The 27,338-nt window shown below is 44.2% G+C and overlaps 1 protein-coding gene across 5 annotated transcripts in view; it reads right to left on the bottom strand.

Annotated features, from left to right (window-relative positions):
- sbf1 (SET binding factor 1) overlaps positions 1-27,338 on the bottom strand; it is a 174,062-nt gene that overhangs the window by 125,321 nt on the left and 21,403 nt on the right. For all 5 annotated transcript variants that reach the window (XM_060903342.1, XM_060903346.1, XM_060903344.1 and 2 more), the window contains exon 2: positions 3,018-3,103. In XM_060903342.1, coding sequence (XP_060759325.1) covers positions 3,018-3,103 — 86 coding nt within the window. The remainder of the gene's footprint in view (positions 1-3,017; positions 3,104-27,338) is intronic.

Below are 27,338 nucleotides of genomic sequence, written 5' to 3'. Positions count from 1 at the left end.
TGCAATAACAGAACAAAAGCTCACAGGCAATCAATCAGTGCGCTCCGCCTCCTTGCTACGACTGTTCACTTCCGTTGTGCATTGCGTAACACCCTCCATTAATGAATCATTACATTACATCATTTACCAGATGCTCTTATGGTGTATTCACACCTACGTTGTTTGGTCCGGACCAAACGAACCAAATTTCCCTTGGTCTGGACCTTTTGGGTCGGTCTGAATACAAACCACCGAACTCCGGTCCGGACCAAACAAGCGGACCGAGACCGAGCTGCAAGGTCGGACTCGGTCCGGACCAAAGGAACCCTGGTGCGGACCTTTTGGAGGTGTGAAAGCAGACCGGACCTAATCCGACAGTTTTGCTTTTTTGTACCTCGGGAGCTTCCGTCGTTTGTCGAGCATTATGGGAAACAGAGTCTTGACACTCCACCGCAAAGTGCAAACACTGTTTCGGTTGTCAAGGGAACCTTACAACAGTCGTTCCGTCATTCAGACCAGTGGTAGGCTAGACTACAGAGTACAAAAAATGAGTAGGGGGCAAACGTGGGCCGAGGAAGAAACGTGTACCCTTGTGGATATCTGGGCAGATGTCCACATATCTGAGCTTTTGGAGAGAACACACAAAAATGCCGACGTGTTTGCTGTATTCAGTGAGAAAATGAAGGAGAAGGGGTTCACGCGCTCCCCAGAACAATGTCGGCTAAAAGTGAGGAAACTCCGTCAGACCTACATTAAAATCAGGGACGTTCTTTCAAAAAGTGGCGGTACTAGCGACGCAAAAAAGAAAGTCATCTATTGCGTGAAGAGCCAGAACTGTCACAACATGATGTGCGCTCATCAGCGCTATCCTCCGTAGCCGCCTTGCCCTTTGAAGTCGTCGTTGATAAATTACTTGTACAACAGCATAGTAATCACACAATTGTGAAAACAGTAAAAACTGGAAAAAACATATAGCTTTAAGAATAACAGCACGGAAAGCCTCCATGACTACTTTTGAACTTAACGCTTTGTGCGCGTGTCGTCTCTGACCAATAGATGAACGACCTCAGGGCGCGTGGCTTTGTTGACAGATTTTGGTCCGCTTACTAAAATGTACAGTGTGAAAGCGAACCGCACCAAAATGAAAAAAATAAAAAAACAACATTTGGTTCGGACCAAAGCAAGTGAACTATCGAACTATCCTGGTCTGAATACACCCTTATCCACACACCCTGGGTGGGGGGTTGGGTGCCTTGCTCAAGGGTACTTCAACCATTCCTGCTGGTCCAGGGACTCGAACCGGCAACATTTTGGTCCTAAAGCTGCTTCTCTAACCGTTAGCTTTCCATGGCTTCCCCAGCCTTGATTACAAATTTTTCGTTCAAAACCGGAGGAAATACGGGCCGGTTCGCCACCAGGCACAGAGATTCAACGAATCCTGAACGGAAGCGGTTCAAGAACCCGTTCCTTGTTGGTCGAAAAGAGTTCGCGATGTACCAGCGTTCTCATTCTCTGAAAGATAAAACCACAGAGCCCTCTGATGGCTCCGCCCACTTCTTGATTTTTCACCGGCTTTCGTACTTCATCCAAGCATTAAGAAGTAGTAAGAAGTAATTAACACTACAGCACGTTAAGAACACACTACTTGGACAAAGACGTGTACACCGTTTGAGACACAGCTCATGATGATACAAATTGGGGGGGGGATGGTATCTGAGATATTGTGCGTATCACGCGTCCGAGCTTTAATATCGCCGTTATTTCTCAGTGGAACATAATTTCAGACTATTTGTACCACCAGGAGCTAGGATTTTTTTTTTTCCTGACCTATAATTTCAAAATAAATGAATTAAAAAAAACAGCGAATGCAATCGCACTGGCTGCTTTAAATCACTGCACTTGCTTTGTAGAAGCCTAAAAAAAAATCCTCTTATATTAGTGTAATAATAAATCATTTAGGAGGTTTATTTAAATTGTGAGAAAGAGCACAATCCCAGTAGTTCTCATTAGATTCAGAGCCTAATCTAGGAATTTGAAAATAGGGGACAGATCCCTCACTAGTTGTAGAAACAGGGGACAGAAAATATTAAAGGAACAGTCCACCGTACTTCCATAATGAAATATGCTCTTATCTGAATTGAGACGAGCTGCTCCGTACCTCTCCGAGCTTTGCGCGACCTCCCAGTCAGTCAGACGCGCTGTCACTCCTGTTAGCAATGTAGCTAGGCTCAGCATGGCCAATGGTATTTTTTGGGGCTGTAGTTAGATGCGACCAAACTCTTCCGCGTTTTTCCTGTTTACATAGGTTTATATGACCAGTGACATGAAACAAGTTCAGTTACGCAAATTGAAACGTAGAGATTTTCTATGCTATGGAAAGTGCGCACTATAATGACAGGCGTACTAACACCTTCTGCGCGCTTCGGCAGAGCATTGATACGGAGCTCAGATATCAATGCGCTGCCGAAGTGCGCGGAAGGTGTTAGTACCTTCTAACCCTGAATTCGCGGGGATTGGTTGAATTTGCGCTGATGTTGCAAATCGCGAAATCCTGGAGGGTCTGAATGTAATGTTTGGATGAGACAGAATGATATGCCATGTGCTTTTGGGTATTTTTAAAACACTTCACACGATTGGTTGAGATACACTGTCTTCCGGTTCAGTGACCAATGATATAATTGTTCACAAAACTGCTTTACCCGCTAAATAAACCATTCGGAATACTTCGGTCCTTTCCGATATTTTCCGATTGGTGTGTAAACAACGCTGTATTTACCGCAGTGCTTGCTAGCGAGTGCTGACAAATTGATACGCACAAGATTCAGTAAAACGCGACTACACGCTCTCTACTTATAAATGCGCGACAAAATGAATAGATACGCCATATCACTCTCGCGCCCAAAAAGTGGATGTGCAACAGACAGATAAAAAAAACACGTATTACGTGCCCTAGATTAGGCTCTGAGATTGTGGATCAGAAGTGAAGCAGTATGCTTTTAGATGTGCGTGTGTGTGTGTGTGTGTGTGTACTCACTCACCAGCTCGATGCCCTGAGGAAAGGGGTTATCCTCCCAGTCCTTCTCTGGGAATCGCTGGAGAATCCGACCTTGACCTTCACTTCCCCCTGAAAACGCACACACACACAATCAGACAGATGCTCCAAGTGCTTTACAGTCATAAACAATGCTTCACAAATCTGACGTGTCTACAGATACGCATGCAGACGGATGTGAAGTGATAACAGCAGCAAGAAGAGTGACGTCACGAGGTTTCCTTTAGCGAAAACACCACTTCGTGGACGTGTTAGGAAGACGACACGACGTGTTCCCTACAGCTCGCCCCAACACACATCAGCCACGATACAGCGCTCGTTTTATTTCCCAAATTTTATTTCCTGCTACCACACGTACAACCTGCAGTATTTATTATTTATTTAAAAATCGTAACTCAAATTCCTGTCGGTTATTTTTTGTACGTAATTTATAAAAAATACTGCAGGTTGTACGTGTCGTAGCAGGAAATAAAATCATCATCATCATGTACGCATATTTTAAAGGGCATATTCTGGACCAGTTTCGTTTTGTTTTTTTATGAAAGTACGTCCCTTTGCACACTCATCCAGAAGGGTAATTTTGCACAAGGCCATTAGCCTGGCAAGCCAGACTAAATGTGAATATTTAGTCTGGCCTCGATCCGTAGACATTTCCGAAGCGGGTAGGAGGAACAAACCGCTGTCTTTCAAACTGTCTCTGTGCGTATAGGCCAACGCTCTGACCAATCAGCGCAACAGTGACTGTGACGTAGTCAGAGCGACAGAAAGCAGTGGGGGAGGCCTTGAAATTAAGTAATTTTTCAAAATGCGTATTAATTAATAAACAGGTTCTAGATATTAAGAAGTTTGGAGGTAATGACCACAAGTTTGGAGTCTGTACCACATACACTCATTTTTTTTCCAAGTGTTTTTCAAGGGTTTGCTTAAACTGTTTTTGAGAGTTTTTATTTAGTGGTGTTTGGTGAAATAATTTCCCTTAAATTTAAAATAATGGGAAAATAAGAAACAATCAAAAAGTAATGTTTCAAAGCTGTTTATTAATTCTTCGTACTGCACAAACTAGCCCCATCCTTTTGGCTACGAGCGGAGCCAGCTGGTAGATCAGACTTTTGCCATAGCCGGTCGGCAAAACAGTGAAAACGTCCTTCTTGAAAAGGAATGAGCGGAGAGCCTCTTCCTGCTCATGTTTCAACGAAAACTCCAAGTCTAATTCTTCTAAAACTGATTCCAAAGTGGACTCAAACGCGAGCTGTTCACTAGCCGTAGCCATCTTTCCTGCTGTGCTTTCTCCAGCGTCGCGCAGCCTTGTCACTCCTGCAAAAGCCCACCCAAAGAATCCAAACAAAAACCTTGCGTTGTGATTGGCGGGCATGATTTGATGCCCGGGGTGTTTTTGTTTATATGGTGCGAGGATAGACCCACTCGCTAGGCAAAAAATATTTTTGGCCGCTAGGCGGGTGGGTCTAGTTTACTAGGCTACAAGGCCATCTGTCTACAGCAGAAAAAAATAAAACGCATCTGGAAAAATCCCAAGCGAGTCTGGAGCCAGATTCGTGACGTCACCTGCGGAAGCGCCAGCAGGCTGCGCGAGCTTTGCACGGTTTCAGTGCACAGCCTGTGTAGACCAAGTGCTCCCATTTCTCTCTCATTGTCCGGTCTTTTGGGAAACGATGAGTACTAATCCCATCATGATTGGTGTTGCTACACCCTCCTGTGATACATCTGTTAACCATTTTAATAATTACGCAATAACGTTGAAGAAATTTGCAGAAAACCACCAGATCGTTTTCTCAGAAACAAACCAGCGCTGACGTAGGATTCAGAGTGAGGCGTCCCGCAGGCGACGTCACGAAAATCAATGTTTCCCAGGAAATCCAAATGCCAAGTTTTTTCAGAGGTGGACTAATTCGCCTCAAATGGCTTGATTTCAACTGAATTTCTCTGGTATTGCGCAAGGTAAAAAAATGCATAAAATGGGACAGATATCTGACCCAAGTTTAAAATAAAATAGGAGAATTACATCGATCTCGCGGCTGAATTTACCCGTGATATGCACTTTAACATCACATCAGCTGCTTCTAGTCAGTCTGTAATTCAATCTTTAAAAATTTAATAAACATAAAAGTCACCAGGATGCCCGTGATCTTTCAGAAAACCGTACTGTGACGACAACAATTAATCATGAGATTAATATTATATATCGCAATATCACCACATCACCTGGCCATGTTTCTCATCACAACAAAAAGTCAAGTGTTTCCTAGTGTGAACAAAGGGTCGGGACAAAATCATTTATAATAGTGTTAAAGTTCATACTGTAGATCTCCCTTAAAAGTAACAAAAAACGGTCAAACCGTAATGTTTGAACATGAAGAGTCAGAAATAATAAGTATGCGTCCCTTTTTCTGAATATGACAGAAATCTCTCGTTATTCTATTCACATTCACGTGCTCTGATTGGCTGCTCTACTACTAGGATATCAGCTCATATACAGTACCATGAGTAGAGAAAAAAAAAATGGCGGCGTGTGTTGCTGAACCAACAGAGGACGAAATAAAAACTACTTCAAAACAAAACCCCCCAAAAAATACAAAAAAAAAGCCAACAAAATATGGAATGAAATATTTCATGGTAAGAACGTTTTTGGGAAATTGCTCCTGTCATTTTGCTGGTTTGTTTACGTTCTAAGATGGAAATGATTTTGTCAGACGTTTTGTAAAAAGTTTTTATTTATCGAATTTGCAAAAAATAAAAATAAACGCTCCGTTTCTCAAAATCCAGTGAATGAGTGAAATAACCTTTATTCTCTCCACAAACTCGTTGTACATGGCTTGTATACGATATACAGTCTATGAGCCATCAGCTCATGTGCGACTCGATTTCCTGGAATAACTGTTAAAATGTCTTATTGTGGTCCACGCCCACATTTCAGTCATGACGTTTTGTAAAACGGATACAGTGGTGCTTGAAAGTTTGTGAACCCTTTAGAATTTTCTATATTTCTGCATAAATATGACCGAAAACAGCATCAGATTTTCACACAAGTCCTAAAAGTAGATAAAGAGAACCCAGTTAAACAAATGAAACAAAAATATTACACTTTGTCATTTATTTATTGAGGAAAATGATCCAGTATTACATATCTGTGAGTGGCAAAAGTATGTGAACCTCTAGGATTAGCAGCTAATTTGAAGGTGAAATTAGAGTCAGGTGTTTTCAATCAATGGGATGACAATCAGGTGTGAGTGGGCACCCTGTTTTACTTAAAGAACAGGGATCTATCAAAGTCTGATCTTCACAACACATGTTTGTGGAAGTGTATCATGGCATGAACAAAGGAGATTTCTGAGGACCTCAGAAAAAGCGTTGTTGATGCTCATCAGGCTGGAAAAGGTTACAAAACCATCTCTAAAGAGTTTGGACTCCACCAATCCACAGTCAGACAGACTGTGTACAAATGGAGTAAATTCAAGACCATTGTTACCCTCCCCAGGAGTGGTCGACCAACAAAGATCACTCCAAGAGCAAGGCGTGTAATAGTCGGGGAGTTCACAAAGGACCCCAGGGTAACTTCTAAGCAACTGAAGACCTCTCTCACATTGGCTAATGTTAATGTTCATGAGTCGACCTTCAGGAGAACACTGAACAACAATGGTGTGCATTGATCACATGGACAAGCCAGAAGGCTATTGGAAAAATGTTTTGTGGACGGATGAGACCAAAATAGAACTTTTTGGTTTAAATGAGAAGCGTTATGTTTGGAGAAAGGAAAACACTGCATTCCAGCATAAGAACCTTATCCCATCTGTGAAACATGGTGGTGGTAGGATCATGGTTTGGGCCTGTTTTGCTGCATCTGGGCCAGGATGGCTTGCCATCATTGATGGAACAATGAATTCTGAATTATACCAGCGAATTCTAAAGGAAAATGTCAGGACATCTGTCCATGAACTGAATCTCAAGAGAAGGTGGGTCATGCAGCAAGACAACGACCCTAAGCACACAAGTCATTCTACCAAAGAATGGTTAAAGAAGAATAAAGTTAATGTTTTGGAATGGCCAAGTCAAAGTCCTGACCTTAATCCAATCGAAACGTTGTGGAAGGACCTGAAGCGAGCAGTTCATGTGAGGAAACCCACCAACATCCCAGAGTTGAAGCTGTTCTGTACGGAGGAATGGGCTAGAATTCCTCCAAGCCGGTGTGCAGGACTGATCAACAGTTACCGGGAACGCTGAGTTGCAGTTATTGCTGCACAAGGGGGTCACACCAGATACTGAAAGCAAAGGTTCACATACTCTTGACTCTCACAGATATGTAATATTGGATCTTTTTCCTCAATAAATAAATGACCAAGTATAATATTTTTGTCTCATTTGTTTAACTGGGTTCTCTTTATCTACTTTTACGACTTGTGTGGAAATCTGATGTTTTAGGTCATATTTATGCAGAAATTCTAAAAAGGGCTCACAAACTTTCAAGCACCACTGTATAGTCTCCGAAACTAAAAATCTAAGGAAGGGGGTGCAAATTTTTGCACCAGACTGCAGATCTCTCCTCACGGCTTATTTTGACGACCGTGTTACTGAGCACGCTGCTGAAAGGCCTGCGTTGTGTGTAGAGGAACAGTGAGCATCTGTGTGTGTGTGTTACAGCTGTGGTGTAGGGTGTGGTGGACGCACAGGCCTCTGTTTCACTGAGCCAACACACACACACACACACACACTGGTGTTGAGCACAACGTAATCCACAGCATCATAATAAAACACACCTCCTCAAATCCTCAGGGAATGAAATCCGGAGAGGAAAAAAACCGACGCATGTCAGAAACACACGTATATAGTTGTATGTTTACTGACAACAGGTGGCGAGCAGCAATATGAGTCATGCGCCATCTCGAAGTCTGTGAAATCATCCTGATCGTGTAGCAAGCGCTATTTACTCAAGCATGAGTCAGGCATGCCGTAAAGCGTTCAGTCACACGAAGCAGGAAGAGACGTGCAGTCTGTCTGTCACCGAGACACTCGAGCGCTTACACGTCCCCAGCAGTCGACGAGCAGTCGAGTGAGAGAGGAAATTACCCGGTCAAAGCCCTGAAGCAAGGAAATGGGATGTTCGAAAGGAAGTGTTTCACTATGCTGAATAACTAGTGAACATAAAGTAAGAGAAGTGACATCATCCATCCCTTCACTTCTTTCAAAACAAAATATTGATGGTGCTTTCATTAGTGTGAAGTCTGCTTCACCGAGATTATACTTGATGATGCATACGTCAACCTATACGGATTGTCCGGAAATGATACGGATTTTAGCTCATTTCAAGGGCGTACAAACAAAGTCGTACGGATTTTCCGTATTTTCTGACCTAAATTTATTTTGTGTATCTAGGCTAATACCCTGTCCACACTAGGGATTTTGTACCGATACGAAACTACTTTCGTACCGCAACACCTGTCCACACTAGCAACTATAGCGGTACTGTAGCGGTATAACTGTATCGGTACGAAACCCACAAATGTATGGGTTTCGTACCGGTACAGTAGCGCTTCGCTGTAGTGTGGACAGATGAAGCGGCTCGGTATCGATACAAATATAATGCGCATGCGCAAAGTCACACACCTCAATCGATGTCTTCGCTGAATAAAATAGTGAAGAACGGAGATTCGTTTGTTTCTCAACTGCCTCGCGCGTTTTATACGATTTGACTGAATAATGGCCCTTTTCCACTACCTTTTTTCAGCTCGCTTCAGCCCGACACGGCTCGCGTTTCGACTATCTCAGAACAGCACGACTCAGCTCGCTTCAGCCCTGCTCAGCACCCAAAACTCGCACGGTTTTGGAGTGGGGCTGAAGCGAGCCAAACCGAGCTGAGTGAGGCTAGGGGCGTGAGCAGACACTCCCCTGTACACTGATTGGTGAGGAGGCGTGTCCTCACATGCCCACACACGCCCCGCAAGCACGCTGGGATCTGTAAACACCGTAAACCCGGAAGAAGAAGAATTACGAGAATTTCTGAAGCCTTATGCGCCTCGCCTCATCTATACGCTCTTGCCAGTATCTGTTGGCGTTGTCGGCGACAACAAGCCACAGCACCAAGACCAGCAACACTAACGACTCCATGTCCTCCATGTTTATTGTTTACTATCCGGGTCGTGAGACTACCGCTTAAAAGATCACTGATGTCACTGTTTGCGCCGCCTAACGACATCACCTGACGTCCACCCACTTTCGCTAACTCCACCCAATGTGTCCACCCACTTCCAGCCAGCACGGTTCAGCGCGGTTGTAGTCGAAACGCAACTCCAACAGCCCCACTCAGCTCGACTCAGCCCAACTCAGCACGGCACGGCTCAGCCCGACTCAGCCGCGTTGGTAGTGGAAAAGCGGCATTAGTTTCCTGACGGAGGCGGATAGGAGTTTGATTTAAAATGTCCTGGTGTTTCATGGAGTCCATGATGCCGTGTACTCTAACAAGGTTTCCAGGGCCTTTGGAGGAAAAAAAAAAAAAAAAAAACTGCCCCAAAACACCACACCATCATATTTTACAGTTGGGATGGGGTTCTTTTCATGACCGCCATCCTTCTTTACACACCAAACCTACCTTGAGTGTTTATTGCCACAAAGCTCCATTTTTGTTCCATCAGACCACAGAACGCGATTCCAGTCAAAACTGTGGTCGCGTTTTGTAAACTTCGGGTGCTTACGTTTGTGGTCAACTGACAGAAAAGGCTTTGTTCTAGCACCTTCCAAATAATCTGTTGGCATGAAGGTGGAGTCTGATGGAGGTTTCGGAGAGTTGGAAACCCCAAGATTTTACTTTTTCTTATAATAATTCACCAACAGTCATCCTTGAAGATCTTTTTTGATTCTCTTATCCTTTCCCTCTCTGTACCCTCCATCCATCCATCCATTATCTGTAGCCACTTATCCTGTTCTACAGGGTTGCGGGCAAGCTGGAGCCTATCCCAGCTGACTACGGGCGAGAGGCAGGGTACACCCTGGACAAGCTGCCAGGTTATCACAGGCCTGACACATAGACGTTGGAACAAAATAAACCTGGGTCCTCTTCCAGGCAAGTTTAAGGCTACATCCACACGACAACGGCAACGAGATGTTATTTAAAAAAATATCGCGTCCACATGGGCAACAATCAGTAAAATATCAGGTCCATATGGCAACGCAACGCTTGCTGAAAACGATGCAATACACATGCCACACCTCTAGGGGCGCTGTAAGACGGTCCCTTCGGAGACACCAGAACAATAGAAGTAAGGACGCATGCGCATAAACTATTATGCGCGAGACTTCATATTAGCCACAAAGTCAGAAAAATCTGTTCGTAAAATTACGTTATAATGACCAAATACAATGAAAAGTATTTTTCCAGTCTCACCTGTGAAAGGTAATCCCATGTGATCTCGTTTGGATGGCAAACCTGTTGGTACAGTTAAACGCAGCACATGAATGAGGCATCTTTATTCTCCGCTTTGACCCATCCAATATGGCGGCGAGGATGACGTACGATTCTACGCGGAAGGCGGCGTCTTTAATGGTCCGGAATAAATTGAATGCTACACGTTGATGGATTAATTTGTTCTTCTACGCCCTTTTTGAGGAATGTATTGTAGGACTTAAACCAACATCTGAAGAGGTGAGATCGCTCCTTTTTTCCCTATTTTTGCTGGCGGGATTGACTCTGCCCTAAGGGCTATTCTCTCTCTCTCTCTCACTTTGTACCATGACACAAATATTCACAGTGAAAATATTTTGTAAGCGCGTTTCATGAACCAAGTTATAGGTTTTGTTGACAACTCGCATCGAGTTCGTTACACTTCTACCCGGCGTGAAGCACTCACAGTCATGTGGTTGTGACGTCATCGTAAACAAATCCGTTCTACTCATCCAGACGACTTTGCAATGGCAACGTTGCCAGATCTTTCCACTCTGGAACCCGTTCTCAAAAGATTGCGTTTTGGGGCACCCAAAACGCCGGTGCCGTGTGGACGCCAGGCCGAAACGATAAACAACTGTATCGGATTCACCTGAATCCGTTGCTGTGTAGACAGGGCCTAAGAGTTCCAGTTGGTATCCAGTTCATTATTAATCATTATCTTTGAGGAAAATGAACTCTTTAGGCCTGGAATGTCAAGCGACTTTATTTCATTCAACTTTCATGTATTTACGTACGGACAATGTGTCAGTGTGAACGGATGAATTTAGCTGCTACTCTGCGATTTACCGCAACTCAAGGCCAAGTATTAAATTTGCCCAAGCACAGTTCCATCAAATTAAAGCTCCTTAAAATTACATCCCTGTATCTTATACCATCAAAGGTTTATTATAATTATGCCAATCTGACCATGGGAAAATGGGTTTCAACTTCAAGGTCATCATTCAGAAATGCAGTCTGAGTACAAAGCGCTCGTGTCTACGCTTGATTGGCATTCATTTCGATTACCTCATTGTTTTTAATTGCTGCGATTGGCTTTTAACTCCTTTGGAAAATTTTCAGCCGTCCTGGCTGAATGATGTAATGTTTACTCTCATTGACAAAAGCTATTCCTGCTTTAAGCTCCGCCTACAGAAGGTTAAACCGGAGTTTGCGGCCAAACATGTTCCCACCCCTCCGAAAACCAAAGTTTCTCTCTCATGGCTCCAGGCATGTGATCTTGTTCGAGGTTATGTCTGGCCATGCTTAACTACTCACCAAATAAACCTCACCATCAAGTACTTCCTTTTCCTGCACGGACTCCGGTTTATATGGAATTTCCCACACACAGGTGATACACCGGCACCCGCAAATTCTGTCCAATAAATAAATCACCTCAAATTTTATTTCTAATTCTGTTCAAAAACTAGAATGAATCACGCACACTTTTTAATCCATCAAGCTGTATTAACAGCAGCAGCAGCAATAGACGTAGCGGCAGCTGTATTAACAGCAGCAGCAGCAATAGACGTAGCGGCAGCTGTATTAACAGCAGCAGCAGCAATAGACGTAGCGGCAGCTGTATTAACAGCAGCAGCAGCAGTAATAGACGTAGCGGCAGCTGTATTAACAGCAGCAGCAGCAGTAATAGACGTAGCGGCAGCTGTATTAACAGCAGCAGCAGCAGTAATAGACGTAGCGGCAGCTGTATTAACAGTAGCAGCAGCAGTAATAGACGTAGCGGCAGCTGTATTAACAGCAGCAGCAGCAGTAATAGACGTAGCGGCAGCTGTATTAACAGCAGCAGCAGCAGTAATAGACGTAGCGGCAGCTGTATTAACAGCAGCAGCAGCAGTAATAGACGTAGCGGCAGCTGTATTAACAGCAGCAGCAGCAGTAATAGACGTAGCGGCAGCTGTATTAACAGCAGCAGCAGCAGTAATAGACGTAGCGGCAGCTGTATTAACAGCAGCAGCAGCAGTAATAGACGTAGCGGCAGCTGTATTAACAGCAGCAGCAGCAGTAATAGACGTAGCGGCAGCTGTATTAACAGCAGCAGCAGCAGTAATAGACGTAGCGGCAGCTGTATTAACAGCAGCAGCAGCAGTAATAGACGTAGCGGCAGCTGTATTAACAGCAGCAGCAGCAGTAATAGACGTAGCGGCAGCTGTATTAACAGCAGCTGCAGCAGTAATAGACGTAGCGGCAGCTGTATTAACAGCAGCAGCAGCAGTAATAGACGTAGCGGCAGCTGTATTAACAGCAGCAGCAGCAGTAATAGACGTAGCGGCAGCTGTATTAACAGCAGCTGCAGCAGTAATAAACGTAGCGGCAGCTGTATTAACAGCAGCAGCAGCAATAGACGTAGCGGCAGCTGTATTAACAGCAGCAGCAGCAGTAATAGACGTAGCGGCAGCTGTATTAACAGCAGCTGCAGCAGTAATAGACGTAGCGGCAGCTGTATTAACAGCAGCTGCAGCAGTAATAGACGTAGCGGCAGCTGTATTAACAGCAGCTGCAGCAGTAATAGACGTAGCGGCAGCTGTATTAACAGCAGCAGCAGCAGTAATAGACGTAGTGGCAGCTGAATTAACAGCAGCAGCAGCAGCAGTAATAGACGTAGCAGCAGCTGTATTAACAGTAGCGGCAGCAGTAATAGACGTAGCGGCAGCTGTATTAACAGCAGCAGCAGCAGTAATAGACGTAGCGGCAGCTGTATTAACAGCAGCTGCAGCAGTAATAGACGTAGCGGCAGCTGTATTAACAGTAGTGAGCAGCAACAGAAATAGTGGCCGTAACAAAAGCAGTATGAGATGTATTAGCAGTAGTCGCGGTGTTAGCACTAATAGCATTTGCAGTTGTAACAGCAGTAGCACCGCTACGTATATAAACCGTTTGAACAACAAAAGTTAAAAAAAAAAAAAACCTCTTCCTCAAAGTATATTTGGCATCTGTGGTTAACGCTATCTTTCTTTCACTATGAGTCATTCTCGGGCACCTCTACTTTTTTTTCACATATAAAGATTCTCACATTCAATACTCTTCCGCCAAAACTTCCCATTTCCTTCTATTTTTGACACATCCAGCACCTTCTGGTCCGACTCCCAGAAGCAGTACAGCTGATCCGCAAAATTCTTTTTGTCTGGAAGTCTCACTAAGACAGCAAAAATATACATCACTGTAATTTTTTTAATCCGTGATTACGGAACATGAGAGTTCCCTCTCTTTCGATTGCTGGATGCTCTGGAATTACGATCATCTCCATAAACCCAAGCCAAAAACCCACACCCTGTGCAGTAAGAAGAAGAATATTTTACGCCTGCCAAACAGAGAAAGTCCCTCTGGAACGTGACCAAATAAAAATAAAATAAATAAATAATAATCATCAACAGCTGTGATTCAGAGGAGACGCTGACCTTGGGGAGATGATGGATGTGTGGTTAGGGGTTGGATTGCTCCAGAAGATGTCGGAGATGATTCATATGCATGGAGATAAACCTCAGTGCTGTGTAATAAGTGAGGAAATCTGCGAGGGTAAGGATGATCACTGGGTTCGAGCCAGAACTCAAAGGCAGGAAATTCCACTGTGTCCCAGTGCTGGGTCAATGACACAGATCACGCTCGCTTCTGTGAACGCTGGGAAGAACATAGGAATCATAGGAGCGGTCCTGATCGGCCACTTGTGGATGTAGATGTACAATCATATAGCAGTGGATAATATTTAAAAAATAAAATAAAATCACGCAGGTACGCGTCAACGTATCAAACGCTATCAAATATCTGAATGAGAAAAAAAAAAAACTCATCTTGGTGACTTTGAACATGGGCTGGTTTACGGTCAGAAAGGGCTGACTTCATGTGATTTTCACATAGAGATGGTGCGAAAAACAAAAAATATCCAGTAAGCAGCAGTTCCGTGGGCGGAAACGAGACCGAGGACAGAGGCAAAAAGGCAGACTGGTTCAAGCTGACACGAAGGAACTCAAATAACCACTCTTTATAACCATGGTGAACAGAAAAGCATCTCAACAGGCTCAGATGTTCTCCACCTGTCAGCCAATTACAGGAAGTTGAGGCTCCAGTGGAGAAAGGGGGGGGGGGGGGGTCACTGCAACTGGGCAGCAAGTGTATGAGGGTGTTGATGTACAAAATATATTCTCGAGTGCAGGTCATGGCTGGGGTTAGCTGAAGATAAGGCCGAGAGAGACGTGAGGCTGGACACTGGATGTTGGACGGTATTGTCTCATCTCAGGCCGTTTCTGTTGCTTCGCTGGTCTCTTTTCTGAGAAACGACTCAATGCAGCAGTGAACCCTGTAACATCATTTCAACGGGCTCACCAATCATCTTATTCTCATTTTCTTTTCGTGTTCCCAATCCCAGAACCGGACCCTGTTCCCAGAACCCTAGGACACGAGCTTTCATTTTCACTCCACTTGAAAAGTTTTCAACTCCCAAATATCACTGCTGAGTTGGCAGGATGCCCGGGAACACTTAAGATTCCGGCAAAAGGCATGCAAATGGTTCTCACACACAGGGACACAGAAACAACCTGCAGGTTAAATTAGAGACAGCTCAGATTCCACAGAGCTCAGGGCAACTCTCAGGTTTTAACCTCAATCAATCAATCAATAAATAAATAAATAAAATACTGCAACCCAAACCTTTACTTCTTACTTTATTGGCATTCAGCAGACGCTCTTATCCAGAGCGACGTACAACATACTCAGAACAGCCTGGGGAGGAGTTGGAGGTTTAGGTACCTTGCTCAAGAGCACTTCAGCCATTCCTGCTAGTCCAGGGACTCAAACCAGCAACCTTTTGGTCCCAAAGCTGCTTCTCTACCCATTAGGCCATGGCTTCCCCAACTCAACTCAAAGACCACCTTACTCGATCCGAGCATGAATGCGATCCTTCATTCTCACTTCCTGAAAGAACCGCACTAATCAGGAAATCACACCAGGGTTATAGTCAAATGGATTAAACACCAGAGACTCAGATTGTTTTACAAGTCAAGGGGCCCACAGGGCCCCTCCTGGGAAAAAACAGGGGCCCCATTTCTACAATGGGGGGCCCAGTGATTATCCTTCAGTTGAAGCGAACCTAGTGAGCGAAGCGAGCCCAATGAACAGCTGGGGCAGCCCAGGGGCTGTTTTTTTCTTCTCAATTCTGTTTTTTTTTTTGGTATTAGAAGCCATATGAAGCAATGTAGATGACAAAAATCAATACTTCAACCAAATATATTGAGATATTGTTTAATCAGTGGCAATATTTTGGAATTCAACCACAGGCCACTATATATCACATCTATATTATCTCCTCCTTGTAAATTATAGCACAAGAATGGGTTTGTTTTTTGCATGCTGTGACAGTCTAATTCTGCTCGTCTCTAATCATCTCTACTTCTAATTTCATTAATTTATTAACTTGTTTTCAGTTTGGTGTAGGTCTATAGTAGTAGTAGTAACCAGTTGTAGTAGTAGTAACCAGTGGTAGTGGTAGTAATAGTAGCAACCAGTGGTAGGGGTAGTAACCAGTGGTGGTAGTAGTAGTAACCAGTGGTGGTGGTAGTAGTAGTAGTAGTAGTAGTAGTAGTAACCAGTGGTAGTAGTAGTAACCAGTGGTGGTGGTAGTAGTAGTAGTAACCAGTGGTAGTAGTAGTAACCAGTGGTGGTGGTAGTAGTAGTAGTAACCAGTTGTGGTAGTAGTAGTAGTAGTAGTAGTAACCAGTGGTAGTAGTAGTAACCAGTGGTGGTGGTAGTAGTAGTAGTAGTAACCAGTTGTGGTAGTAGTAGTAACCAGTGGTAGTGGTAGTAATAGTAGCAACCAGTGGTAGTGGTAGTAGTAGTAACCAGTGGTGGTGGTGGTGGTAGTAGTAGTAACCAGTGGTAGTAGTAACCAGTGGTGGTGGTGGTGGTAGTAGTAGTAGTAACCAGTGGTGGTGGTGGTAGTAGTAGTAGTAGTAGTAGTGGTAGTAGTAACCAGTGGTAGTGGTGGTAGTAGTAGTAGTAGTAACCAGTGGTAGTGGTAGTAGTAGTAACCAGTGGTGGTGGTAGTAGTAGTAGTAACCAGTGGTGGTGGTGGTAGTAGTAGTAGTAACCAGTGGTAGTGGCAGTGGTAGTAGTAACCAGTGGTAGTGACCAGTGGTAGTGGCAGTGGTAGTAGTAGTAGTAGTAACCAGTGGTAGTGGCAGTGGTAGTAGTCGTAGTAGTAACCAGTAGTCGTGGTAGTAGTAGTAGTTACCAGTGGTAGTGGCAGTAGTAGTAGTGGTTGCTGTTGCAGTAGTTGATGTTGCAGTAGTTGTTGTTGTAAATCTAGTATGACTAATTACCTTGGGTATCAGGGGTATCAGTTTTTTCAGGTGAATGTACTCTCTTTCTGCCGAAGAATGACAAAATAGATGTATTTTTCTTTTTTTTCTTATCCATGTTTTCTTGTCTCTTTCGAATATTCGTACATAGACCGTAAGACGCCACCTAGCAAAAGACTTGGATCAGGTTTTACTCGCTTGGGACGCTACAAACGGGGCGGCGTAAATACACGAATGGGTCCGACGTATATTCAATATGGCGGCAGTCAAAACAAATTCATCCGATGCTGAAATCTGTTGAATATCCAGATAATTATGTTGGAAGTTGCATATTTGTGCAAGATTTTCGATATTGAGACCATAAAGTCAAGTAATACGCCACGAAACGTTCCAAATAGGGTATAAAATGCTCGTGTCCATATTGGCCCCTGCCCCTCTCGACAATGCATTCATTATTCGAAATAGTGCGTCTTAGACGCGGGCGCGCCAACAATCTGAGTCTCTGAAACACTCCAGACTAGATCTCTGTAGCTGTAGATAGTACGCTACATCTACAACAGCCTCTGAATCTCCCAGCTCAGCGGTCTCAAAAGTAGCTGGTCACCGGCGGCAAATCGCCGGCTATGGCTTGTTATGCCGCCGGCTATTGTCAGTCGAGTCACAAAATTTAATATTAAATATTTCTGACAGCAAAAAAGTTGTGAACGTAAATTACATCCACTATGTCATGTATGTCCGTTGCCGCGTCAACTGTGTTTACATCCTCAACATGAGTGCAGCCATTACTGCCGCCTGTGTTGCCAGATTGTGTTTACATCCTCGACATGAGTGCAGCCATTACTGCCACCTGTGTTGCCAGATTGGGCGGTTTTAAGTGCATTTTGGCGGGTTTTGAACATATTTTGGGCTGTAAAACGTCAGCAGTATCTGGCAACATATTTTTTTTTACTTAATACAAGAAATTAATGGATGCCAACGTTTTTGCCAAAATGGTATTTTATTTTCCATTGTTTAGGCAGCTTCAGCATCATACTGTGAGATTCTGTTCAAATTGTTTTTTTTCTTCTATGAAGCCTGAGCCATTTATTTTATTAGTTTATAATTATTGTTTAATTTAGTCTTCAGGAGAGACTGCCTGCACACAGTACTAGTATTAATATTTTTTTTCTTACATGAAAGCTGAGGCATTTATATTATATTTTAAGGTAACTTCATGTTGTGCTGTGAGGTTCTCTGCACTTTAACTTTTGAACCAACAGGTGCATTTGGATCAGTAAAGCCTATTTTTCTGCATTTTTGTAGTCCTGGTAATCTTTTATATTGGTAAAGTTGTTTATAGGACCATTTCTCAGTGTCTGTTTTTTTAATCAATAGTTTTTCAGTAATAACTTAATATTTAACATATCACTCAATTTTAAACAACCCCCACGCCTCCCCCATGGCTTGCCCCCATAGTCTCCAAAATTTCTGTGGGAAACACTGGCGTGCGTAACAACGCTAATCAAGCTTAAGCTAGACGACCCGCCTCAAATACCCGTCCCGGGTAAATGTTATCCCAATTTTAGATGGCCTGTTCCAAACCATCCCACCCCATGAAAAATTCGTACTTGCATATCTATCTATCTATCTATCTATCTATCTATCTATCTATCTATCTATCTATCCCTGCACGCTTTGCGTGCATTATGTCTGCTGCTGGCAGACATTTTACCATTTTGCACCCTGCTGTAAATTATTTGTACCCTCCTATTCTCCCAAACTTTGAAGCCCCTGCCAGCTACTTCATTTAATCTCTTCCAATTAAACGGAGAAAATCGACACCATGCCCTGAACCTTTTGCTCGCGCATCATAAACATTTTATCTGCGCACTAAAACTCCAAGAAGCTACAGGAGTTTTAAAGCTCCCCAGCTGGATAAGGGTTAAGAAAGCTGGGTTAAAGAGCGTACCCTTGGTTCTGGTGTGCGCTAGTGAGTCATATGAGTGCTGAGGAACTTTCAAATACAGAGAGAGAGAGAGAGAGAGAGAGAGAGAGAGACACCGGCCACGCAACTCCTCTCACCGTACAGCAGCTGAAGTGAAACTGTGGGCTGATGATTAACTTACCGAAGTCATTACAGAGCTGGAGGTCACAAGGTCCATCTGGTGATAAGAGCAATGAGGAACACAGAACGATCAGAGAGTCCCTCAGGTTTTAAAGTGGTCACTAGAACGTTAAAATCAGCCCGACAGGTGTGAAAGACTGGAGCTTTCGGTTCTCTACGACAGCAGCCAGATTTCCTCATTTTGCGTGTTTGTTCCAAGCGCAACACATTTCCGATGATCGGCGTTTAGTATCAGGAATCGCTGAGGGGTTCTGATTATGGTGAAGGTTATCAAGTCGGATGATTTAAATATCTGTTGGAAAAATGTGGTGTCTGCGGCTTTAAGATTGACAAAAATATCAATAAATTCTCTCATCAGTAAAAATATCAAAATCGCCTGATGTCCGAGCAGAGCAACAAAACTTCTCTCTCTGATGCATCTTCGCTACTATTGGCCATGTTTTTCTAAACAGATAAAACATGACCGGGGGTTTAATTCAACAAAAATAAAACAAGCGATGCTGTTCACGACAGACCACGGGGTTTATTTACAGTCCCAACTTCAGACTTGCAAGCATCTGTGACCCTGTTAAGAGCTAATTAATTAAAAAAATGTATATGCAAATACTAGTAACTAGCAGCTAGAGCCATGTTCTGGTATTTTTGCTGCACTGACGTAGCGTTTATGCATGTCTGGCCACGCCCCCTTTTTGCCCTGACGTAGCGTCTCTACAGCAAGCTCACAGAAGCAGGTTAAACTCAAGGCACAAGTAATACGACAGTGTTGTAGTCGAGTCACTAAACCTCGAGTCCGAGTCAAGTCCAAGCCATAAAAAAAAAAAAAAAAAAAAAAAGTGCTTCTCTTTATCAGGGAGTGTGAAGTATTCTGTCAGAGACGGTTAGGAGACGGATCTAAGTGCAGAAGGCGTTTTTATTAATACAAGTGAAGACAGTAAACAATCCAGAACGGCAGGCAAAATCGTAAAACCATAAAAAGGGCGATAGGTCGAGTGAGACACAAACAGGCTATCGTAGACTCGGCAGGATCAAAGGCAAGAAACAGGAAATCAGGGATCAGGAAACCAAACAAGGAAATAAGGCTCGGTAATGTCTCAGCAACGCAACTCAATTCAATACTTCGCAAAGTAAGTGCGTTTTCACATCAGTCCGCTGATTGCAAATTAATCCTGTGCAGGTGCAAGTCGTTTACAGAGTGCGTGAGAGTCCGCTTGGTGCACACGCTGTCCGGACCGCGCGCAAGAGTCTACTATCTGATGCATGCGTCAAGGCGTGCAGGTGTGACACTCTTGCACGAAATTAGTCCAAAATTAAACGCAGATATAAATATCTTACGGCAAATTATTACGGCATGCTACAAAAAAATGAAGAAAAAACCCGAGTCTCCAATTTACGAGTCCGAATCATCAGTGCTCAAGTCCGAGTTGAGTCACGAGTCCTTAAAATCAGGACATGAGTCGGAATCAAGTCCGAGTCCTGGACTCGAGTACTACAAGCCTGTAACACTACTGTCAAATCAGAAACACAACAGATTGCATACGATTTCATGAGCCTAGTAGTATTGGAGGATCTCCGCCCCCATCCGTAAAACTTCTAGTTATGAGCAGGGCTCGACATTAACAGTAGCCCGATTTCCCGGGGCAACCATTCAATAGATTTGAACAACCAGACTCTCACAAATGCTTGCCCGATCGGGCAACTACCCAAATATATGTCAACTTACGTGAAAAACGATGTTTATTCATTCATATTATGATGAAATTCCATCACGATTTGCAATTTTTTGACTCCGAAAGACTGCGCCCATGTTATCATTACAGGATGTTCAACAACTAGCGGAATTCACATTTGCACGTCGCAGGCTCGCAATGCAGTTTCCCATTGCTAATAATTATTGCGTAGTGCATATTCGGTGTTCTATTCAGACCCTCCAGGATTTCGCGATGTTGCGATTTGCAACTTCAACGCAAATTCAACCAATCCCCGCGAATTCAGGGCGGTGTTGCAATTATATCCTATCACCGCAACTTTCCCGCAAATTTGACCAATCGTTGGCGTCGTCTTGAGGTGACGTCGACAAACTACCTTCCGCCTTACTTCCGTGTATATGTTCAAGAGAAGCAGCATGTGCGCAGTGTTGCCAGATTGGGCGGTTTTAAGTGCATTTTGGCGGGGTTTGAAGATATTTTGGGCTGGAAAACGTCAGCAGTATCTGGCAACACTGCATGTGCGAGTCAGTGTTTATGTAGGCTTAAATTCTGAAAGTGTGTTATGTTTACAGTGAAGGACTGTGTGCACTTTACATTATTTTTTTTTTACTTAATACAAGAAATTAATGGATGCCAACCTTTTTGCCAAAATGGTATTTTATTTTCCATTGTTTACGCAGCTTCAGCATCATACTGTGAGATTCTGTTCAAATTGTTTTTTTTCTTCTATGAAGCCTGAGCCATTTATTTCATTAGTTTATAATTATTGTTTAATTTAAGGCCAATTTATGCTGACAACACAGTCCTCGCAGATGGCGTCGCATATGGCGTCTGCGTAGCCCCCTCCCCTTCGCAGACGCTCTGCGCGCACCTCTCAAAAATTGTGACCACCACAGAAGCCTCGCAGACAGCGTCGCAGACAAGAGGGCTCTGATTGGTCCACTCTACATCCGCTGTACACGCACTTCCGCTTCCCTACTTTCCCGGTTTGTTTTGTTTTCACGACCGCCATTTTTAAAAACACGAGCGAAGATGGAGCAGCACGAAGAGCGGGTGATCGAGGAAGTGAGGAAGTACGTACATCTATACGACTCCAGTTCTAGTCATTATAAGTAACCGGAGGATAAACACTCCACTAACCACACCCACCAACTACTCCTAGCGATTTCGCAACTTCGCGCCCCCTTGCGTTGTGGCGGTGAATAACATCGCGCACGCCTATTACTCCCCGCTCAACGATAAATTACAACTGTCTGCGCAAAGCTATCTGCGAAAGCCTTGTCGCAAGAGCATGCAGAGGCTCTTAGTCTTCAGGAGAGACTGCCTGCACACAGTACTAGTATTAATAGTGTTTTTTTTCTTACATGAAAGCTGAGGCATTTATATTTTAAGGTAACTTCATGTTGTGCTGTGAGGTTCTCTGCACTTTAACTTTTGAACCAACAGGTGCATTTGGATAAGTAAAGCCTATTTTTTCTGCATTTTTGTAGTCCTGGTAATCTTTTATATTGGTAAAGTTGTTTATAGGACCATTTCTCAGTGTCTTTGTTTTTTTAATCAATAGTTTTTCGGTAATAACTTAATATTTAAGGGGCGGCACGGTGGTGTAGTGGTTAGCGTTGTCGCCTCACAGCAAGAAGGTCCGGGTTTGAGCCCCGTGGCCAGCGAGGGCCTTTCTGTGTGGAGTTTGCAAGTCTCGCAACTTTCACTTCCTCCCGCAATGTAATCGCAACAAAAACCTAAAAAACACCGCAACTTTCATCGCAATTTTTTGGAAAACCCCCCGCAGCATCAGATATTTTAGCCCGCAACAATCACAAAAAAGGCCCGCGGAATCCTGGGGGGACTGTCTATTGGTATGTCCTTCACTACATGACTAATTACCGCATTACTCGCACAGGGCGCTAGTGTCAATGCTTGTTGATACAGACAGCGTCTGAGAAGGTTGAATAATAAATAAAAAAAAATAATAATGTGTAATATTTGGGCAACCATGTTCTGAGTTCGGGCAACCAGATTTCTACAGCTGGTTAACCGAATGGGCAACCATGTCTCAAAGTTAACGTAGAGCCCTGAATGAGCAGCCACTTGTTGAACCAAATTAACCAGCACCATTTTGATTTTCTGGACTGAAAGTAAGGCTGCGTTCAACTGAAGGCTGTAACTCGTAATTACTTAAACAATAAAACAAAAAAACCTCTTCAACTGGAAATTCCTGGTCAGGAGATCAGGAAGGGCTCCTCAAGTCCAAGGTTCCTCGGAGCTGAGAATGAGCATGTGACTTCGCACTTCCAGGCTAAGTCATGAGTGGATAGACATAACTGGGTGACTTTGGTCTAATGGTTAGAGAAGCAAGCTTGGGACCAAAAGGTCGCCGGTTCGATTCCCTGTACCAAGAATGGCTGAAGTGCCCTTGAGGAAAGCACTTAACCCCCAACTGGGTCTTGGTGTACGTTGCTCTATAACTGCCGTTAATAATAGCTGAATGATCTGCCTACAATGACCATGAACCAAAAGTGTGTGTGTGTACAGGCCAGCCACGAGGTTTGTTCTGATCCCAGCAGGGTTTTCCCCTCATCTCAGATCCTCCAAATAATAACAATAAAATTTATTGCCACATGGCTTCTCATTTAAAAATCACATGAACATAGAGGATGAGAAACCTGTAAGTCTAGTCAGGTGTGGTTTCAAACTGAAAGTACTCTGATGCATTACAATATCGTGGGAAGCATTAAAACAAGCCATGGCATGCATCCTCGTTGGCCTTGGTGTATATAAATTTTTTTTTTTTAATTTTAAAAAATAAAAATCCCCAGCCAGTCTTGACGAGTTCTGCTTGGTTGGACGCAACTTCCTGATGATCAGACCTACAGGAAATCTCAATCTATTACTCAGGCTGTGTAACACTGAGCTGATAATCACACAGCACATATACAAGTCAGATCAAGTGTCATCCGATAACAGCCAATATTTACATTTTAAATACTGTATGATGATAAGACGTAACGTGATCCAGTTAAATCGCTGAACACAATTCAATAATAACACAAAACTGTTGGAGACTTATAGCGATTTAACACTAAGGATGCCGAGTATGAATGTCATGCATGGTTATTTTGGGGAAATGAACATTAATCATCGAAACTGAAATTTGTTTTTAATCAGAGACGCTTTATTGACCTCCATTTAAGCTTCCATGAAACGTGCACACGTGCATGTTCATAACCGTAAGAGATTTCTTTATCACGTTAGCGACTTCATTTTAAACCAAGTGCACTAACGAGGTACGTTAGTTTGCGTGAATCGAGTCGGCCGTGGTAACCGGCTTCGTTTCACGGCAGAAAAGCGTTTCTGTACAGCTCGAAGTAACGTCTTGGTTCTTCGTTGTCAATGATGACGGAACCAATGCCGTAGCAGAAATGCGTATTAATATAGAATTTAAAAAATAAAAATAAGACGACAGAGGCGGCACGGCGGTGTAGTGGTTAGCGCTGTCGCCTCACAGCAAGAAGGTCCTGGGTTCGAGCCCCGTGGCCGGCGAGGGCCTTTCTGTGCGGAGTTTGCATGTTCTCCCCGTGTCCGCGTGGGTTTCCTCCGGGTGCTCCGGTTTCCCCCACAGTTTCCCCCAAAGACATGCAGGTTAGGTTAACTGGTGACTCTAAATTGACCGTAGGTGTGAATGTGAGTGTGAATGGTTGTCTGTGTCTATGTGTCAGCCCTGTGATGACCTGGCGACCTGTCCAGGGTGTACCCCGCCTTTCGCCCGTAGTCAGCTGGGATAGGTTCCAGCTTGCCTGCGACCCTGTAGAACAGGATAAAGCGGCTAGAGATAATGAGATGAGATGAGAAGACGGCAGAACTCCTAACAAAGCGGTTATGGAAAACCGATCAAAACCTTCTGACCAATCATGACATCAAATAGGCTTCGGAGAGTAAAATACAAGCAGCATGCTGCAAAGCGACATGCATATTTATGAGTATCTGGACACAATGACTGTGTTTCTGAAAGGGGGAAAAAAAAAAAAGTGGCCGTTCATGCTCGTTCCTTCACTCTTTTGCTCTCTCTGACACTCGCAGTGAAGGAATGAGACAGCAATTGTGCTGAAAGTTACTGACGGTCCTCCAGCACTCATGCTGATTAAAAGCAGAGCAAACAGTTAAAAAGCCCAACAAAGTGAGAGACCCAATCGCTGTCAGGACCCCAGCAGCCTCCGCATCGCCCCCTAGAAACCTCTCCATCAGCTCCATTAACCCTTCCATCAGCCTCCTGTTCACCCCGACATTTTCCCCAGCTTTGCCTTTGGTCCTGGCTAAGCCCTGTCAGCACTCTATCAGCCTCCCCGTTAGCCCCTTCATTGCCCTCTACCAGTTTTCCCATCACTGCCTAAGGTGGTGTTTACATTAGACCGTATCCGTCTCGTTTTCGTCGCGGATGCACTGTCCGTTCACATTAAAACGCCGGGAAACGACTCCACAGGCGGAACAACTTGAATCCGCCAGGGCCCACGTATTCAACCCAGTTCGTATCTGATCCGGTGCTGTGTAAACATTGAGATACGAGGAAACGCAGTGCTGAGCTCTAGCTGACGTCATCATTGGACGACGTCACTGTGACATCCACCTTCCTGATTCGCTGGCGTTGATCATGTGACGCGACTGCTGAAAAACGGCGCGGACTTCCGCCTTGTATCACCTTTCATTAAAGAGTAACCCTACGTTATCAGATTCAGACCTCATCTCATCTCATTATCTCTAGCCGCTTTATCCTGTTCTACAGGGTCGCAGGCGAGCTGGAGCCTATCCCAGCTGACTACGGGCGAAAGGCGGGCTACACCCTGGACAAGTCGCCAGGTCATCACAGGGCTGACACATAGGCCAAGTTTACATTAGACCGTATCTGTCTCGTTTTCTTCGTGGATGCACTGTCCGTTTACATTAAAACGCCTGGAAACGCCGGGAAACGGGAATCCGCCAGGGTCCACGTATTCAATCCAGATCGTGTCTGGTCCGGTGCTGTGTAAACATTGAGAATACGCGGATACGCTGTGCTGAGCTCTAGCTGGCGTCGTCATTGGACAACGTCACTGTGACATCCACCTTCCTGATTCGCTGGCGTTGGTCATGTGACGCGACTGCTGAAAAACGGCGCGGACTTCCGCCTTGTATCACCTTTCATTAAAGAGTATAAAAGCATGAAAATACTGCAAATACTGATGCAAATACTGCCCATTGTGTAGTTATGATTGCCTTTAGGCTTGCCATCCTTCCACTTGCAAGTGGTAAGTGATATGCGCTGGGATCACACACACAGCGGCTCAGTCCCGAATCACTGCTCGTGCACTTCACTCGCGCGCTCTGTGAGCTGCGCAAGGCCGGAGTGCGCACCCTCCAGAGGGCACTCGCTGTTCAGGGCGGAGTGATTTGGAGCGCAGGATGCCTGCGGAGCCGAGCGTATCCGTGTATTGGCGTTGCTGTGTGCACGCTAATCGTTTTAAAAACGTTAATCTGATGATCCGCTGATACGGTCTAATGTAAACCCCACCCCAGTCAGTCTTCCCATTAGCCACTTCACAGCCCAACCCAATCACGCCCCTCATCAGTCACCCCATCACTCCCCGACAGTCGTCCCATCAGTCTCCAGGTCACCACCAGGCCCATTTGCCTTATCAGTCTCCCAACTGGCATCTCCATCACCTACTGAGAAGATCTTCATGTCTCCTCATCACCCCCTCCAAAGCACCCTTCCTATTATCCAACAGCCCAATATCAGCCCCCCAATCTTCTCCTATCCATCTTCTATCACTCCATGCTTGACTTTTCGATCTACTCCTTGGATCACTCTAACAGCCTCTCGCCTTTCTCTCACCAGTTTCCTCACTGGCCCCTCAAAAGCTCCCCATCCACCACCCCATCGTCTTCTGCTTGGCCCTGGCTCTCTGGGTGGTTGGAGAGAGAGAGAGAGAGAGAGAGAGAGAGAGAGAGCATCTGCGAAAGAAATCTCACTGTTGTTTGGGAGGACCATGAGTGACGTTTTCTTTGTGCAAAAAAAAAAAAAAAGGGCTCAAACTCACATCCTTCCTGTAGCGTATGAACACGAACACACACAGCAGGACACGAAAGCACAGATACCGAGGAAAGACGCAGAGTTTCATCATTAGTTTATGAGAAAACAGAAGTTAAAGTTCGTCGAGTGTAAAAATGTCCGAGATCACACCGGTGAAGCAACTGCTCTGAGCCGAGCTCCTCCCTGACCCACTGCGCGATATAAAAAACATAGCTTGATATTTTTAAACCACACACCGAGCTGGTCACTTCAGCAAGACATTCAAGGACACAACATGACGCGAAGAACCTGCCAAAGTGCAATTTCTTCTGCTCCAACGCATCGGCATAAACATTAGGCGAAACAAAAGAACCAAAAATAATCACGAATAAAAATAACCAAATCGTCTAATGAGTGGAATTTTGATCTTAAAACACATTTGGACAAAATGATGTTTTCAACATTAGAAGTTGTTCTATTAATGCAATTTTACAAAAGGCAATTTTTTCACAGCCAAAACCTGGTTTCAAAATTATTGGCACCCCAGGGGAGAATAATGGCATAGTGTAACACAGCTTAAAGTGCATATCGCGGGTAAATTCAGGAGCGAGATCAATGTAATTCTCCTATTTTATATCAAACGTTGGTCAAATATCTAACATTTTGTGCAATTTTTTTTTTACCGTGCACAATACCAGAAAAATCCAGTTGCAATCAAGC

This window comes from Neoarius graeffei, chromosome 21 (assembly GCF_027579695.1).
Source record: "Neoarius graeffei isolate fNeoGra1 chromosome 21, fNeoGra1.pri, whole genome shotgun sequence".
NCBI classification, from domain to species: Eukaryota; Metazoa; Chordata; class Actinopteri; order Siluriformes; family Ariidae; genus Neoarius; species Neoarius graeffei.
This window is presented reverse-complemented; position numbering and strand designations above follow the sequence as displayed.